Source organism: Macaca nemestrina, chromosome 20 (genome assembly GCF_043159975.1).
Source record: "Macaca nemestrina isolate mMacNem1 chromosome 20, mMacNem.hap1, whole genome shotgun sequence".
In the NCBI taxonomy this organism is placed as follows: domain Eukaryota; kingdom Metazoa; phylum Chordata; class Mammalia; order Primates; family Cercopithecidae; genus Macaca; species Macaca nemestrina.
The window spans coordinates 58,074,802-58,093,800 of record NC_092144.1 but is presented as its reverse complement, the minus strand read 5'-3'; the positions used below and the strand labels follow the sequence as shown (position 1 = coordinate 58,093,800).

Here is an 18,999-nt window from a genome sequence, read left to right as displayed (position 1 = left end):
GATTACAGGCGTGAGCCACCACGCCCGGCTAATTTTTTGTATTTTTAGTAGAGACGGGGTTTCTCCATGTTGGTCAGGCTGGTCTCAAACTCCCGACCTCAGGTGATCCGCCTGCCTCGGCCTCCCAGAGTGCTGGGATTACAGGCGTGAGCCACCAAGCCCGGCAGGTGCTGCTCATTCTTTGTGAAAATCCAAATATTGTTAAGGAACCAGGGAGCTGCCACTACCTCTTGATTTTCCATCTAAAAATATACATGTTTATGGAAACAAATCTTTCCATATTCATAGTGACTTTTCAAGTCTTTGAGCCTAAAGATTTTGATCTCACATTTTTATACCTATTTAAATTGTTCACAATGATTACATACACGTCAGTCATCAACTAAAGCTGTACTTTAAAAATTTACTACAATATGTACATTGCTGATATTTGTACTTACTCTTTTTTTCTCTAGAGTGGAGGTATAATTATGTGATATTTCAGAAGTACAGATACATGATTCAAAAAGACTCAGAAAGGGAGAATAATGTATCTTTGACCATGAATAACTGATTAGTAATTCTTGCCTATATTTTCCTGATAGCATATGACAAATGTTTCTAAGGTAACAAGATGAGAACAGATAAAGATTACGTGGTGTTTTCGATTTGGAGAGAAATATTTTAATTTTTCAATGCAGTTACAAATTATAATGTATTCATATTTGTGCTTTCTGTTAGAATACACGATTGCAGGGTTGTTTAGATTTTGTGTTGATTCTTGAGGAAAAGCTTTGTTTTTCAGTTTGCGCTCAAACCTTAAGAAATAAATTCACCCATATTATCAAAAAAAAAATATTTGTCCTTGTGTTTCTTATTGAATTTGTAGTTCAGTCTCATGAACGCAAACTCAGATGACCCCTAAAATGGTCTCTAGATAAGTTCGTGATTGCTCAATATCTTCAATCTTTTGAGTATAGGTCACACTATACCTCTTTTTATCAGCAAGTAAACTTTACAACAAACATGTGACAGGCTGGGACAAGGTTAAAGATCGTTTTCTCCTTGCTGTAAAAGCTGATCTGCCTGCAGCCGCCACAGCCTCCAGCGGTGTCCACAGTTGGAACCCACGCAGGAAGAAGTCATCGTGATGTCGGACGATTTCTTATGGTTTGAAGGCATAGCTTTCCCTAATATGGGTTTCAGATCCGAAACCTTAAGAAAAGTACGTGATGAGTTCGTGATAAAGGATGAAGATGTAATAATATTGACTTACCCCAAATCAGGTAAGGAGGCAGAATCGTGAACTGAGAAAGGCGGTCCATTCGGTGCATGACTGGAGTGCTTGCTTTATGTCAGACAGTGTACCATGCTTTAAGGGGAAGGGAAGAATGCGTAATACCACTGACAATCAGAGAAAAGGATTTAGTCAGGAAATTACGCAGTAGGATGAATGTTCAGAGGGGTAATCGAAGGTATTAGGAGCATCCACAGGAGTGAATCCCAAGGCAGATTCAGGTGTTTGTTTGGTGGCAGGGGGAGGAAGGATGACTGAGGATGACCAGTGATTTCCTGAAAGAAGAAATAGCATTTAAATGGAAATGGGAAGAATGAGTATGAAATTACTTGGTGGGGAGGGATATTTTCAGATAGGAGAATCATCAGGGACAATGGCCAGGAACCACAAAAGAGCCTGGCAATCTCAAGGGGCTTAAAGATGAGGATCGTATGTCTCTGGGAGTGGGGCTGTGGGTGGAGGGTGGTAGGAGCACTGCGGATGGGGTGAGGATTGAGGCTGAAGACATTGGAAGTGGCATGGCCCTGAGAGGCCAAGAGCAATGGAAACTTATTAAGAGGATTTCAGCAAATAGCCAAAAGACGGAAGCAACCGAGATACCCACTGACAGGTGAGTGAATAGGCAAAATGTGGTTTATAGATATAACGGAATGTTATTCATCCTTGAGAAGGAAGAAAATTCCCATGCATGCTACAACAGGGATAAACATCAAGGACATTATGCTAAATGAAATAAGCCAGTCACAAAAATACAAATACTATGTGATTCCACTTACATAAGGTACCTAGAGTCATCTAGTCCATAGAAACAGAAAGTACAGTGGTGGCTGCCAGGGACTGAAGGGAAAGACAAATGGGGAGTTGGTGCTGGCTCTGCATAGAGTTTCGGTTTTGCAACACAAAGATCCTCTGGAGATTGGTTGAGTAACAATGGGAATATACTTAACACTTAACACTACGAAACTGTAGGCTTAAAGCGGTTGACAGGCCGGGCATGGTGGCTCATACCTGTAATCCCAGCACTTTGGAAGGTCAAGGCAGGCAAATCGCCTGAGGTCAGGAGTTCAAGACCAGCCTGGCCAACATGGCAAAACCCCGTCTCTACTAAAAATACAAAAATTAGCCAGACGTTGTGGCACACGTCTGCAGTTCCAGCTACTTGGGAGATTGACCAAGAGAATCACTTGAACCCAGGAGGTGGAGGTTGCAGTGAGCCAAGATCGTGCCACTGCACTACTCCAGCCTGGACGACAGAGCAAGACTCTGTCTCAAAAAAAAAAAAAAAAAAAAAAAAACAGGGGTTCATAGCTGGCTGCAGTGGCTCACGCCTGCAATCTCAGTGCTTTGGGAGGGCAAGGTAGGCAGATCGCTTGCGGTCAAGAGTTCAAGACCAGCCTGGGCAATATAGCAAGGCCTGGTCTCTACAATAACATTTTTTTTTTTAATTAGCCCGGCCGGGCTTAGTGGCTCACGCCTGTAATCCCAGCACTTTGGGAGGCCGAGGCGGGCGGATCACGAGGTCAGGAGATCGAGACCATCCTGGCTAACATGGTGAAATCCCGTCTCTACTAAAAATACAAAAAATTAGCCGGGCATGGTGGTGGGCGCCTGTAATCCCAGCTACTCAGGAGGCTGAGGCAGGAGAATAGCATGAACCTGGGACACGCAGCTTGCAGTGAGCCGAGATCATGCCACTGCACTCCAGCCTGGGCAACAGAGCAAGACTCTGTCTCAAAATAAATAAATAAATAATTTTAAAAATTAAGGTTGAGATGGTACTTTTTCGTTGGGTTTTTTTGTTTTTGTTTTTGTTTTTGTTTGAGATGGAGTCTTGCTCTGTTGCCCAGGCTGGAGTGCTGTGGCACAATCTCGGCTCACTGCAAGCTCCTCCTCCCAGGTTCAAGCAATTCTCTGCCTCAGTCTCCCAAGTAGCTGGGATTACAGGCGCCCGTCACCACACCTGGCTAACTTTTGTATTTTTAGTAGATACGGGGTTTCACCATCTTGGCCAGGTTGGTCTTGAACCCCTGACATCATGATCACCTGCCTTGGCCTCCCAAAGTGCTGGGATTACAGGCGTGAGCTACCGCATCCGGCTGAGATGGTACATTATATGTTATGTATATTTTACTGTAATTTTTTTCCTTCTTTCTCCAGGAACAAACTGGTTGATTGAGATTCTCTGCCTGATTCACTCCAACGGGGATCCCAAGTGGATCCAATCTGTGCCCATCTGGGAGAGATCACCCTGGGTAGAGACTGAGATGGGGTATAAATTACTCAGTGAAGAGGAGGGCCCACGTCTCTTCTCCTCCCACCTCCCCATCCAGTTATTCCCCAAGTCATTCTTCAGCTCCAAGGCCAAGGTCAGTGCATAATGGTTAAGACGTGTTTGATCAATTACTTTTTTTTTTTTTTTGGAGACGGAGTCTGGCTCTGTCGCCCAGGCTGGAGTGCAGTGGCCGGATCTCGGCTCACCGCAAGCTCCGCCTCCCGGGTTTACACCATTCTCCTGCCTCAGCCTCCCGAGTAGCTGGGACTACAGGCGCCCGCCACCTCGCCCGGCTAGTTTTTTGTATTTTTAGTAGAGACGGGGTTTCACCATGTTAGCCAGGATGGTCTCAATCTCCTGACCTCGTGATCCGCCCGTCTCGGCCTCCCAAAGTGCTGGAATTACAGGCTTGAGCCACCGTGATCAATGACTTTTAAACATTGATGTGCCTAAAAGTCATCTGGAGATCTTGCTGAAATGCACTCTCCTTCAGCAGGCCTGTGTTGTTGAGACCTGAGATTCCGTATCAGGTGATGCCTATGAGGCTGCTCCCAGAACGGTCCTTGAGTTCAAGGGTGTAGACCATTCCACAGATCACCCCAGCCAGATTTAAACCAGGGATCGGGTGAAACAATAATGCCAGAATCTTAGAAAACCAGGTTCTACACCCAACCAGAATGTATAGCCATATGATATTGCTAGATAACCACCTTTGGTTGCCCTAAAAATTAATTAGCCAATCCAAATTCAACAAATGCCTCCTGCCACATAAAAGACACAGAGGTGTTCCCACGGGAAGCAGCGCATTCATCAATCAATGCCTGTGTCCAGGGTGACTGCTCTGGGGCCATGCTGAGCTCTGTACCCACTTCGTCTTACTGTGTTTAGCTATGTGTTGATATCAGCAGCCACATGCATCTCCCATGGGGCTGAGGGGTGATCACAAGAGGGACTAGGCATAGCCCAGACCTTGCATGGCTCAGACTGCTTCTAGAATCATACTTTCCTGGAAGGTGTTTATTGGTGTGTGAAGTTTTGTGTTTGTTTTTTTTTTTTGAGACAGAGTCTCGCTCTGTCGCCCAGGCTGGAGTGCAGTGGTGCGATCTCGGCTCACTGCAAGCTCTGCCTCCCGGGTTCACGCCATTCTCCTGCCTCAGCCTCCCCAGTAGCTGGGACTACAGGCACCCGCCACCACGCCCGGCTAATTTTTTATATTTTTAATAGAGACGGGGTTTCACCGTGTTAGCCAGGATGGTCTCGATCTCCTGACCTCGTGATCCGCCCACCTCGGCCTCCCAAAGTGCTTGGATTACAGGCGTGAGCCACCGCGCCCGGCCTGTGGTTCGATCTTATCTCACTGCAACCTCCGCCCCCGCAGGTTTAAGTGATTCTCCTGCCTCAGTCTCCTGAGTAGCTGGGACTAGAGGTGTGCGCCACCATGCCTGGCTAACTTTTGTATTTTTAGTAGACACAGGGTTTCACTATGTTGGCCAGGCTGGTCTCGAACTCCTGACCTCAAGTGATTTGGCCTCCTGAAGTGCTGGGATTACAGGCATGAGCCACCATGCCCAGCCAAAGTCTGACTTCTTTCACTCAAAGTAATGTCTGTGAGATTTATCCATGATCTTGGGCATTGTACATGGATAATATTGCTACATATCTATGAATGTAGCTTAACTTATGAATTTATTCTCCTGTTAATGATCTTTAAACCATAGTACACAAATATACATCACTCACCTTTGGAAATCTTCCATTTGCTTCCCATTGTGAGCGGACTGTAATATCCCAGAGGGAAGGAACAATGCTTCCTTCTTCCATTGTTATATTCCTAGTGCTGTGACTGCTTCACAGGCACGTTAAATTCGATGAGTGAATGCAGTAAGTAATTTATTAAAATAATCCATTGATATTATCAGGCATTATCCAGGAATTGGCATTTTCTCCATTTTTATGAAGATACATAAGAGTGAGGAATGACTGTACTGATTTTTCATTCTCCCATTTTTCCGTGTAAGGTGATTTATCTCATGAGAAATCCCAGAGATGTTTTCGTGTCTGGTTATTTTTTCTGGAATAGCGTGAAGTTCGTTAAGAAACCAAAGTCATGGGAACAATATTTTGAATGGTTCTGTCAAGGAAATGGTGAGTGTTTTGCAAAATATGGGGGTGTCTGGAGTCTTCTATCCGACCTCATTTAACATCCAGCCTCACATCTCTAGGTCTCACCAACCCATGGGTTGAAGGGTCCACCACCTCTGGAAGCCAAATCTGCTAAGTTTGCTTACTCTCCCGCATAGCAGCAGAACTCTAGTCACCCCCTCAGCTTGCCCCATGATAAACCATCCTAGCTATTTTCTTTTTTTTTTTTTTTTTTTTTTTTGAGGCGGAGTCTCGCTCTGTCGCCCCAGGCTGGAGTGCAGTGGCGCGATCTCGGCTCACTGCAAGCTCCGCCTCCGGGGTTCCCGCCATTCTCCTGCCTCAGCCTCTCGAGTAGCTGGGACTACAGGCGCCGCCACCACGCCCGGCTAATTTTTTTGTATTTTTTTAGTGGAGATGGGGTTTCATTGTGTTAGCCAGGATGGTCTCGATCTCCTGACCTCGTGATCCGCCCGCCTCGGCCTCCCAAAGTGCTGGGATTACAGGCTTGAGCCACCGCGCCCGGCCATCCTAGCTATTTTCTAAGTCTCTAGAACCTCCAGTACTAGCACAGGAAACTTACATTCTCCTCTACTCTCCTAATGCATAGATTTCTGGAAGTTAGTTTTTCACTGGCTTCCGGGACGACACAATCCTGACCTTCCGCCATATTTTTCTGATGCCTCTTTCCAAAACCCCTCTAATGTTCTGTTTCTATCTGTCTCAGAACTGTTTGCATGACTCTGGGATCGCTACATAAATGTTATGCAGAATTCCTGGGCTTTTTCACTACTTTCCAATTGATCTCAAAACTCTATGGGCCTGCATCTCAGCTGTAATGTGTCTCTCAGCAATACACCAGCTACAGATATCTCCATTAGAGAGAGCCACCGATGCCTCTATTTCAGTACACTAAAATTTGCACACCTTTCTGGCCGGGTGCGGCGGCTCATGCCTGTAATCCCAACACTTTGGGAGGCCGAGGCCGGTGGATCACCTGAGGTCAGGAGTTTGAGACCAGCCTGGCCAACATAATGAAACCCTGTCTCTACTAAAATTACAAAAAATTAGCCGGGCATGGTGGTGGGCACCTGTAATCCCAGCTACTCTGGAGGCTGAGGCTTGAGAATCGCTTGAACCCGGGAGGCAGAGGTGGCAGTGAGCCAAGATCATGCCACTGCACTCCAGCCTGGGCAACAAAATCGAAACTCCATCTCAAAAAAAAATTTTTGAACACCTTTCTCCTATGGGCGAAATAGTTTCTAGTGCACCTTTGCCTTACTCCACCCCTCACCCAAAGGCTAGCATGAGCCTAATATTTCTTTTTTTTTTTTTTTTTTTTTTTTTGAGACGGAGTCTCGCTCTGTCGCCCAGGCTGGAGTGCAGTGGCGCGATCTCGGCTCACTGCAAGCTCCGCCTCCCGGGTTCACGCCATTCTCCTGCCTCAGCCTCCCGAGTAGCTGGGACTACAGGCGCCCACAACCACGCCCGGCTAATTTTTTGTATTTTTAGTAGAGACGGGGTTTCACCGTGGTCTCGATCTCCTGACCTTGTGATCCGCCCGCCTCGGCCTCCCAAAGTGCTGGGATTACAGGCGTGAGCCGCCGCGCCCGGCGAGCCTAATATTTCATAAGCATCCTCTTTTCCCATCCCACTCCCCTGGACCTGTCACCACTCTCCTTTCTCTAATTATTAATCAAGTCCTACCATCTTGATTAATATCTTCATTCTGCTCTCAGCACTTTGGGAGGCTGAGGCAGGTGGATCACCTGAGGTCAGGAGTTCAAGACCAGCCTGGCCAACATGGCAAAGCCCCATCTCTACTAAAAATACGAAAAATTAGCCGGGTGTGGTGGCGTGTGCCTGTAGTCTCAGCTACTCGGGAGGCTAAGGCAGGAGAATCGCTTGAATCTAGGAGGCAGAGGTTGCAGCGAGCGGAGATCGCTCCATGGCACTCCAACCTGGATGACAGAGTGAGACTCTGTCTCAATAATAATAATTAATAACAATAATAATAATGTATTCCATACTTGACAATTTCTAAAAGAGACCTTTTTTTTTTTTTTTTTGAGATGGAGTTTCGCTCTGTTGCCCGGGGCTGGAGTGCAGTGGCCGGATCTCAGCTCACTGCAAGCTCTGCCTCCCGGGTTTACGCCATTCTTCTGCCTCAGCCTCCCGAGTAGCTGGGATTACAGGTGCCCGCCACCTCGCCCGGCTAGCTTTTTGTATTTTTTAGTAGAGACGGGGTTTCAGAGAAACCATCTTAAATGTTGTCACTGCCCCGACAAAAAATGGTAAGTATATGAGGAAATGAATATGTTAATTAGCTTGCTTCTGTCTGATATGGTTTGGCTGTGTCCCCACCCAAATCTCGTCTTGAATTGTAATCCCCATAATCCCTACGTGTTGTAGAAGGGACCTGGTGGGAAGTGATTGGATCATGGTAGTGATTTCCCCCATGCCGTTCTCATGATAGTGAGTGAGTTCTCATGAGATCTGATGGTTTTTTTGTTTTTTGTTTTTTGTTTAGAGTTTTAGGGTTTTTTTTTTTTATTTTTCTTTTATACTTTAAAAAGGTATAGGGTGCATGTGCACAATGTGCAGGTTTGTTACATATGTATACATGTGCCATGTTGGTGTGCTGCACCCATTAACTCATCATTTACTTTAGGTATATCTCCTAATGCTATCCCTCCCCCTCCCCCTACCCCACGACAGGCCACCGTGTGTGATGTTCCCCACCCTGTGTCCAAGTGCTCTCATTGTTCAAGTCCCACCTATGAGTGAGAACATGCGGTGTTTGGTTTTCTGTCCTTGCGATAGTTTGCTCAGAATGATGGTTTCCCACTTCATCCATGCCCCTACAAATGATATGAACTCATCCTTTTTTATGGCTGCATAGTATTCCATGGTGTATATGTGCCACATTTGAGATCTGATGGTTTTATAAGTGTCTGGCATTTCCCCTGCTGGCACTCACTTCTCCCTCCTGCTGCCTTGTGAGGAAGTAACCTTGCTTCCCCTTCCATGATTGTAAGTTTCCTGAGGCTCCCCCAGCCATGCTGAACTGTGAGTCAATTAGACCACTTTCCTTTGTGAATTACCCAGTCTTGGGCAGTTTTTCATAGCAGTGTGAAAACTGACTAATACACTGTCATTTCACAATGTATACATATTTCAAAACATTGTGTTATATACTGTAAACATATACCATTTGTTGGTACCCTTTGACCAAGTTTCATTCAAGTTTTGTCAATTATACGTTAACAAGCTGGTGGGGGAGTGAACATAATAGATTGGATGCTTGCCCTCATAAAATGTGTAACCTATCACTCTTTCTGCCACTCCATGCAGTGATCTATGGGTCATGGTTTGACCACATTCACGGCTGGATGCCTATGAGAGAGAAGAAAAACTTTCTGTTATTGAGTTACGAGGAGCTGAAACAGGTAACCCCATCATTTTTAGAGTCAGTGCACACCCTGTCACCACCGTCCTTACTTTCCCTAAATTCCCTCCATCGCGCTGTGTCTTCATGCCACCCTCTCAGTTAAAGTGGAGGCTGGTGAAGAGTCACAAAGAGTGGGATTAACTCCCTGGTCTTCATTGCCCTGTTTCTGGTTGACCCTTGCCCAAGCTTCATGCTCCTTATTTTATCTTAAAACATCTAAGCCAGGCACTTTGGCTCACTCCTGTAATCCCAGCACTTTGGGATGCTGAGGCGGGTGAATCACGAGGTCAGGAGTTCAAAGCCAGCCTGGCCAAGATGGTAAAACACCATCTCTACTAAAAATACAAAAATTAGCCGGGTGTGGTGGCAGGCACCTGTAATCCCAGCTACTCAGGAGGCTGAGGCAAGAGAATCGCTTGAACCTGGGAGGTGGAGTTTACAGTGAGCCAAGATTGTGCCACTGCACTCTAGCCTGGGCAACAGAGCAAGACTCTGTCTCAAAAAAAAAAAAAAAACTAGAGAGCTTTTTTGGCACTGGTGCAGTGGCTCACACTTGTAATCCTGTAATCCCAGCACTTTGGAAGGTCAAGGCGGGAGAATCACTTGAGGCCAGGAGTTTGAGACCAGCAAGATTCCAGTCTACAAAAGAAAAAAAAATTAGCCAGATGTGGGGGTGCACACCTCTAATTCCAGCTACTTGGGAAGCCGAGGCCAGGGGAATCACTTGAGCCCATGAATTCGAGGCTGCAGTGAGCTATGATCACACCACTGCACTCCAGCCTGGGGCAGCAGAGCAAGACTCCAGCTCTAAAATTTAAAATAAGGAGCATGTTCCATGCATTGAGGCAGAGTATGATGTCTCCTGCTAGCACTGGTGTATGTAAAAATTTCTCTGGGCGAGACCTATGGTGCTGCTGATAACCAAGCATTGAGAGGGCACTGGAAGAGAGGACGGGACTGGGTAGAAGTGGTTTATTTCCAGAGATGGTTCCAAGTGTCTGACATCTCAGCTTGGCTGGTATGAACAGAAATGAAGGCATGCAATCAATTTATCTCACTATTCTGAGATCCAAGTACTGGAGTGAATAGTGACCTAGGGGAAAAGCTGTCAAATGATACTCAGAACCATTGAGTGATTAGGCCATTGAAAGAACAACTTGAGGCCGGGCTCAGTGGCTCACGCCTATAATCTCAACACTTTGGGAGGCCAAGGCAGGTGGGTTGCTTGATTCTAGGAGTTTGAAACCAGCCTGGCTGACATAACAAGACCCCATCTCTACTAAAAATACACAAAATTAGCCGGGCTTGGTGGCGGGCACCTGTGGTCCCAGCTATTCAGGAGGCTGAGGTAGGAGAATCACTTGAACCCGGGAGGAAGAGGTTGCAGTGAGCCGAGATAATGCAACTGCACTCTAGGCTAGGCGACAGAGTGAGACCCTGTCTCAAAAAAAAAAGAAAAAGAAGGTTGGGCACAGTGGCTCATACCTGTAACCTCAGCACTTTGGGAGGCCGAGGTCAGGAGTTCAAGACCAGCCTGGCCAACATGGTGAAACCCCATCTCTACCAAAAATAGAAAAAATTAGCCGGGCGTGGTGGCGCACACCTGTAGTCCCAGCTACTGAGGAGGCTGAGGCAGGAGAACTGCTTGAACCCGGGAGGCCGAGGTTGCAGTGAGCCAAGATCATGCCATTGTACTCCAGCCTGGGCAACAGAGCAAGACTCTGTCTCAAAAAATAAATAATAGTAATAATAAGAATTTTTTAAAAATAAAGAAAGAAAAAAGAACTTGACCTATTAGTGGTATCTTACAGAAAAGAGAAGATAACACCAACATTGGATTTTGTTCCACCTGAGGGACATCACATCCCAACACCTTCCTCTGGCTCCTACTGTCCAATCCTCTATGGCCTATGGCCTGAGCATGAATTTCTTTTTTTTTTTTTTTTCTGTTTTTTTTTTTGAGACGGAGTCTCGCTCTGTTGTCCAGGCTGGAGTACAGTGGCACAATCTTGGCTCACTACAACCTCCGCCTCCCAGGTTCAAGCGATTCTTCTGCCTCAGCCTCCCGAGTGTCTGGGATTACAGGCGCCCACCACCATGCCCAGCTAATTTTTGTATTTTTAGTAGAGATGGGGTTTCACCATGTTGGCCAGGATGGTCTCGATCTCCTAACCTTGTGATCCGCCCACCTTGGCCTCCCAAAGTGCTGGGATTACAGGCATGAGCCACCACGCCCAGCCTTTTTTTTTTTTTTTTTTTTTTAAGAGATGGAGTCTCACTCTGTCGCCCAGGCTGGAGTGCAGTGGCATGATCTCGGCTCACTGCAACCTCTGCCTCCTGGGTTCAAGCGATTCTCCTGCCTCAGCCTCCTGAGTAGCTGGGACTACAGATGCACGCTGCCATGCCCAGCGAATTTTTTTTGTATTTTAGTAGAGACAGGGTTTCATTGTGTTGCCCAGGCTGGTCTTGAACTCCTGAGCTTAGTCAATCTGCCCACCTCAGCCTCCCAAAGTGCTAGGATTACAGGCATGAGCCACCGCACCAGCCTTTTTTTTTTTTTTTTTTTTTTTTACACAGAGTCGTGCTCTGTCACCCAGGCTGGAGTGCAGCAGCGCAATCTCAGTTCATTGCAATCTCCGCCTCTCGGGTTCAAGTGATTCTCATGCCTCAGCCTCCCAAGTGGCTGGGATTACAGGCATGCACCACACCATCTGGCTAATTTTTGTGTCTTTGGTACAGATGGGGTTTCACCACGTTGGCCAAGCTGGAATGAATTTCATTTCTATTAAGAAGCCCTTTGTAACAAGTTTGGTTGGCTACCTCAGATACAGGGTCCCATACCTTCCTGGGATTTTCCTTTCAGATCACACAATGAACTTATTTTAGTTATTTCCACAGTTGTGTCTCTTCTTATTAGATAACCAAAGTTTGTGAAATAGAGAAAACAATTAAAGCATGATAGATTCTAAGAGTAAGGCCTACGATTCAAATAAAGTCCTTCTGGTTACAATAATCCATTTTGTTGGCCAGGTGCGGTGTGGCGGTTCACGCCCATAATCCCATCACTTTGGGAGGCTGAGGCGGGCAGATCACCTGAGCCCAGAAATTGGAGCCCAGCTTGGCCAACACGGTGAAACCCCCTCTCTACTAAAAATACATAAATTAGCAGGGAGTGGTGGTGCATGCCTGTAACCCCAGCTACTCAGGAGGTTGAGATAGGAGAATTGCTTGAGCCTGGGAGGCGGAGGTTGCAGTGAGCTGAGATCACGCCACTGCACTCCAGCCTGGGCGACAGAGTGATATCTTGTCTCTAAATAAATACATAAATGAAATCTTACAAATAAAAATCTATTATCTTAATCTCCCAGGATCATGAACCTAGTCCAATTATTGAGATGAAATATAAGAAGATATTGTAAATCTCTGTATGTTATTCAAGAGCTAGTTACGGGAAACAGTACTATCTGACGGCGCAGCTGGGATTTGAAATCTAAGCCCTTAAGTCTCTGTCAGATTCTCCCTGAACCTCTCCTTGCTAACCCTGATTACTGTCTAGAAGCCTCTCTAAATGGCTCTTAGGAAACCCGAGGCTCTGTGTTTTATTGTTAAGTTGTCCTAAGTTCTACCACACAGGAAAATCCACAATGATCCTTGCATCTTTTGTGGTTTTCCGGTTGGCTTTGTTTTGTTTTGTTTTCGAGACAGGGTCTCACTCCACTGCCCAGGCTGGAGTACAGTGGTGCAATCACAGCTCACTGCAACCTCAACTTCCTGGGCTCAGGTGATCCACCCACCTCAGCCTCCCAAGTAGCTGGTACCACAGGTGTGCGCCATCATGCCTGGCTAATTTTTGTATTTTTTGTAGAGACAGGGTCTCACTATATTGCCCAGGCTGGTCTAAAACTCCTGGACTCAAGTGATCCGCCTGCCTCAGCCTCCCAAAGTGCTGGAATTACAGGCAGGAGCCACGGCGCCCAACCCATCCTTGCGTCTTTTACATACTTCATGCCCTCTCTTCTTTACCTTTTTTTCTTTCTTTCTCCTAATTGCATTCAACTCAATCCATTCTCATGTCTGCATCTTGTTCCTCTCTTCTTCCTCCTCCTTCTCATTCTGCAGTTCCCTCCTTCTCATCTTCTTTTTTTTTTTTTTTTTTGAGACGGAGTCTCGCTCTGTCACCCAGGCTGGAGTGCAGTGGCCGGATCTCAGCTCACTGCAAGCTCCGCCTCCCGGGGTCACGCCATTCTCCTGCCTCAGCCTCCCGAGTAGCTGGGACTACAGGCGCCCGCCACCGCGCCCGGCTAATTTTTTGTATTTTTAGTAGAGACAGGGTTTCACTATGGTCTCGATCTCCTGACCTCGTGATCCACCCACCTCAGCCTCCCAAAGTTCATCTTCTTTTTTTTTTTTTTTTTTTTTTTCTGACAAGGTCTCACTCTGTCACAAGGCTGGAGTGCAATGGCATGATATCGGCTCACTGCAGCCTCCACCTCCTGGGTTCAAGCAACTCTCCTCCCCCAGCCTCCCGAGTAGCTGGGATTACAGGCACCCACCACCATGCCCTGCTAATTTTTGTATTTTTAGTAGAGACGGGGTTTCACCATGTTGACCAGGCTGGTCTCAAACTCCTGATCTCAAGAGATCCACCCACCTCAGCCTCCCGGAGTGCTGGGATTACATGCATGAACCACCACGCCCAGCCTTGTTTTTCTCTTTTGTATCCTCTCTCTTGATTTTTCTTTTTTAGGACACAAGAAGAACTGTAGAGAAGATCTGTCAGTTCCTGGGAAAGACGTTAGAACCCGAAGAACTGAACTTAATTCTCAAGAACAGCTCCTTTCAGAGCATGAAAGAAAACAAGATGTCCAATTTTTCCCTCCTGAGTGTTGATTTTGTAGAGGAGAAAGCACAACTTCTGAGAAAAGGTAAAAGAAAATCCTTTCGTTTCCAAATATACCAGAATACACGGCACACATGCCTATGGTCACAATTGGGTGCTAACAGTGGAGATGAAAGAGTGCTTTTTTTTTTTTTTTTTTTTTTTTCTGAGATGGAGTCTTGCTCTGTCACCCAGGCTGGAGTGCAGTGGTGCGATCTCAGCTCACTGCAACCTCCGCCTCCAGGGTTCAAGTGATTCTTCTGCCTCAGCCTCCTGAGTAGCTGGGATTACAGGCACACGCCACCGTGCTGAGCTAATTTTTGTATCTTTAGTAAAGACGGGGTTTCACCATCTTAGCTAAGCTGGTCTCGATCTCCTGACCTTGTGATCCACCCTCCTGGGCCTCCCAAAGTGCTGGGATTACAGGCATGAGCCACGGCGCTCGGCTAATTTGTCAGCTTTATTTGCTCATCACCCAGAATACTTGTCCCGTGGCTTCATCAGGGAGCCTCTTCTCGTGGTACCGATGTGGGCTGTAGGCGCGTAGGGAAAGTTGGTTCCGCCTGGGAAGGTTATCTGACTTACGTGAGGTCATTCAGATTCTCTCTCCTCCGAATGTGACATGAGCATTATCCATTCTACAAACAGTGACCAGGTAAACGAGCAACGCTTGCCAGACCTACGAGCTGTGATTCACCTGAGAAACGAGGACAAGGACGGGGTTGGGGATGGCTACAGTGCGGCTGCCCCACTGATGAGTTAGGGTAGAGATCTCTGTCCTGGACAAAGAAATGTGTGAAGGAAGGCTTCATCTGGAAAAGGGAGAGAGGGGAGACTTTGCTGTCAGACACTGTAAGGTGCCAAGATGAATGGAAATGTCTATTGCATGCGGTGAAAGAATCCATTTTTCCAGGGCCAGGTGCGGTGACTCACGCCTATAATCCCAGCACTTTGGGAGGCCAAGGCGGGTGAATCACCTGAGGTCAGGAGTTCGAAACCAGCCTGGCTAACACGGTGAAACCCCGTCTCTACTAAAAATACAAAAAATTAGCCAAGCGTGGTGGTGGGTACCTGTAATCCCAGCTACTCAGGAGGCTGAGGCAGGAGAATCACTTGAACCTGGGGGGAGGAGGTTGCAGTGAGCCGAGATCATGCCATTTGCACTCCAGCCTGGGCAACAAGAGTGAAACTCCGGCTCAAAAAAAAAGAATCCATTTTTCCAAAATCCTACAGTTCTAATACATCTGGGACAGTGCTCCACGGAGGAAAGAATTAAATCCTTCAAATGACCCAGATTCTTGGGCAATTGTAAAAGTAAACATTGGTCGGGTACGGTGGCTCACGCCTGTAATCCCAGCACTTTGAGAGACCAAGGTGAGTGGATCACTTGAGCTCAGGAGTTTGAGACCAGCCTGGGCAACATGGTGAAACTCTGTCTCTACTAAAAGTACAAAAATTAGCCATGCGTGGTGGCGCACACCTGCAGTCCCAGCTACTTGGGGGAGCTGAGACATGAGAATCACTTGAACCCAGGAGGCAGAGTTTGCAGTGAGCCGAGATTACAACACTATACTCCTGCCTGGGTGACAGAGCGAGACTCCGTCTCAAAAAAAAAAAAAAGTAAACGTTGAAATGTTGAGACTTCGTATAACTTATCTATATTAGGGATACATGCCATACACGTACACCACAGAAAGAAAATACTCAGAGCCTGTCCTACATGATATGTGTTATGAGGTGAAAGACAGCAAGGATGGGGAGTGAACTCTAAATTGGGTGGTGAGAGAGAACCTCGCTGAGAAACTTGAATTGGAACAAAGACTTGAAAGAGGCAAATAGGCAAGTCATGGGCCAGTCTGAGACAGCAGTGTTCCAAGGAGAAGGAGTGTGGGACACTAATTCTCTGAGGAATGGGGATGCCTGTCATGTTTGAGGCGGAATCAGAAGTCCCCGTGTGAGTAGAGTGATGGAGAGGGTAGTTTTAGGGGATGAGCTCAGAGAAGCCACAAGGGCTGGATCACCTGGAACCCCGTAAGTGCCTCCAGCACTTGTACTTGAGTGAAACTGAGAGTCCTCGGAGAATCTGAGCAGAGAAGTGACATGATCTGGGATCATGAGGGCTGCCATGCGGAGACTAACTTATGAAAAAGAACGATCAAAAGCAGAGACCAGGCTGGGCACAGTGCCTCACATCTGTAATCCCAGCACTTTGAGAGGCCGAGGCAGGCGGATCACCTGAGGTCAGGAGTTCGAGACCAGCCTGGCCAACACGGCAAAACCCCATCTCTACTAAAAGTACAAAAATTAGCCGGGTGTAGTGGCAGGTGCCTGTAATCCCAGCTATTCAGGAGGCTGAGGCATGAGAATGCTTGAACTCAGGAGGCAGAGGTTGCAGTGAGCCGAGATGGCGCTACTGCACTCTAGCCTGGGGGAAAAAGAAGACTGTCTCCACCAAAAAAAAAAAAAAAAAAAAAAAAAAAAACAGAAAAAGAGCAGAGACCAGTTATAAGTGTATTGCAATAATCCAGGTGAAAAATGATGTTGGCTTAGGTCAATGTGGTAGAAACAGAGGTGGTGAGACGTGACTCAACTCTGGACATACCAGATGATATACTGACATTATTGCTGAGGAATTGTACACAGGATGGATGGGAGAGAGGAGAAGGTAGGAAATCGTTTCCAGCTAGGTGAACGACTATGTGGCCAGGCAGGACAAAGGCCCACCATGAACCATCGGCCATTCTGCTGTGTTATCGACACTGTCCATGTCAGGTGCCTGGTGGGAACGGACCAAGGAGATGTGTGATGTGACCTGAGTTTCTACTTCATATTTCCAGGCATATCTGGGGACTGGAAAAATCACCTCACAGTGGCCCAGGCTGAAGCGTTTGATAAACTGTTCCAAGAGAAGATGACAGATCTTCCTCGAGAGCTGTTCCCCTGGGAATAGCGTCCAAAACACTCTGGATCTTATATGGAGAATGACGTTGGTTCTCCTGTCCTTGTACATGTACCCAACTGGGGGTCATTGCATAAGACTTATTATTTTATCCTGAAGCCTTAAATATCAAACCTCTGCATCTCTGATCCCTTCCTTGTTAAAAGTTACCAGGCTTCCCGCCGGGTGCGGTGGCTCACGCCTGTAATCCCAGCACTTTGGGAGGTCGGGGAGTTGGGGGATGATCACGAGGTCAGGAGATCGAGCCCATCCTGGCCAACATGATGAAACCTCATCTCTGCTAAAAATATAAAAATTAGCTGGGTGTGGTGGTACGTGCCTGTAGTCCCAGCTACTCAGGAGGCTGAGGCAGGAGAATCGCTTGAACTCAAGAGGCGGACATTGCAATGAGCCAAGATCGTACCACTGCACTCCAGCCTGGGTGACACAGTGTGAGTCTGTGTTAAAAAAAAAAAAAAAAAAAAAACGAGCAGGGTTCAGAGAACCAGGGTTCAAAGCCCAGGGATGCAGAGGTTGCAGTGAGCTGAGTCACGGCATCCCAGACTTTTTTAAATGCTTGCAATATTTCCAACTTACAGAATGCTACAGGAATAATGTACGTACTACCTAAAAGGATGTCTAAACATTTTTTAATAAAAATAAATAGCTACAGTGACAGATTTTAGAGCAAAAATTAGTAATAAAAATAAGAAATAAAAAAATTTTTTTTTTTTTTTGAGACTGAGTCTGGCTCTGTCACCCAGGCTGGAGTGCAGTGGCCGGATCTCAGCTCACTGCAAGCTCCACCTCCCGGGTTCCCGCCATTCTCCTGCCTCAGCCTCCCGAGTAGCTGGGACTACAGGCGCCGCCACCTCGCCCGGCTAGTTTTTTGTATTTTTTAGTAGAGACGGGGTTTCACCATGTTCACCAGGATGGTCTCGATCTCCTGACCTCATGATCCACCCGTCTCGGCCTCCCAAAGTGCTGGGATTACAGGCTTGAGCCACCGCGCCCGGCCAAGAAATAAAATTACAGAAGCACTTAAGGTTCCATTTATTTTCGTCACATGTATCTCCACAATTTATTATTACTCTAACCTTAAGGAGGGTAATTTCAATCTAATTTTATCCTCTTACTCTGTGTTGTTACACCATATACAAAAAAATGGTGTTTATGGAGGCTTTTAAAACTTACATAAGGCCAGGTGCGGTGGCTCACACCTGTAAACCGAGCACTTTGGGAGGCCGTGGGCAGATCACTCGAGGTCAGGGGTTAGAGGCCAGCCTGGCCAACATGGTGAAACCCCGTCTCTACTAAAAATACAAAAATTAGCCGGACGTGGTGGTGGGCACCTGTAATCCCAGCTACTCAGGAGGCTGAAGCAGGAGAATCGCTTGAACCCGAGAGGCGGAGGCTGCAGTGAGTTATGATCACACCACTGTACTCCAGCCTGAGCAACAAAGCAAGACTCTGTCTCAAAAAAAAAAAAAAAAAAAAAAAGTATTATATTTTCTAGCTGTTTGGCTTTAGCTTAAATTACACAAGTGGAAAGAAATATAATGTTGCCTCTGTGTCTTATCCATGCTTTTCTCCTACTTGAATGTGGGGTGTCTCTCCCCCATCCCACCTGGAGGTCTCCTGTGTGGAAGGAACCAGCTGGTCTAGGTGGCTCCTGGGGACACCCCAGGGCCAAGCTCTGGCTGGCCGCTCCCTGGGCTGGAACAGTGATGTACTGTTGTCCCCTGGTGGCCATGGAGCATCACAACAGGTAAGTGGAAGCCTAGGACTCTCCCAGTTCTGGGGGTGCCCCTGAATGAACCCCATCTCTGATCTGACCCCACTGTGTCTCTAGGGACACAACTGCATCTCGAAGTAACAACAATAAAAACCCACAATATCCTTAAGTTATTTCCTGTCAGGCATTTTCTTTAGAAGAATTACAGGGAAGCAGTCTGGGGTTTTTTGTTATTTTGGGGTTTATTTTTTTGAGGTGGAGTCTTGCTCTGTCGCCCGAGCTGGAGTGCAGTGGCACAATCTCGGCTCA

The 18,999-nt window shown here is 46.8% G+C and overlaps 1 protein-coding gene across 1 annotated transcript; it reads left to right on the top strand.

Annotated features, from left to right (window-relative positions):
- The first annotated feature begins 1,035 nt into the window (after positions 1-1,035).
- Positions 1,036-17,104, top strand: LOC105478620 (sulfotransferase family 2A member 1). Its single transcript, XM_011736115.2, has 6 exons — positions 1,036-1,265; positions 3,434-3,642; positions 5,567-5,693; positions 9,042-9,136; positions 13,886-14,063; positions 16,855-17,104. Exons 1-6 carry the CDS (start codon positions 1,130-1,132, stop codon positions 16,965-16,967), a joined length of 858 nt encoding a protein of 285 aa, XP_011734417.1. The 5' UTR covers positions 1,036-1,129; the 3' UTR covers positions 16,968-17,104.
- The last annotated feature ends 1,895 nt before the right edge of the window (positions 17,105-18,999 follow it).

Excerpts from the sequence above, each read along its gene's own strand:
- LOC105478620 (XM_011736115.2), top strand. The coding sequence starts at position 1,130 with ATGTCGGACGATTTCTTATGGTTTGAAGGCATAGCTTTCCCTAATATG. Across the intron at positions 3,643-5,566 it reads TCTTCAGCTCCAAGGCCAAG|GTGATTTATCTCATGAGAAA; the intron begins GTCAGTGCATAA and ends TTTCCGTGTAAG. Across the intron at positions 14,064-16,854 it reads AGCACAACTTCTGAGAAAAG|GCATATCTGGGGACTGGAAA; the intron begins GTAAAAGAAAAT and ends TCATATTTCCAG.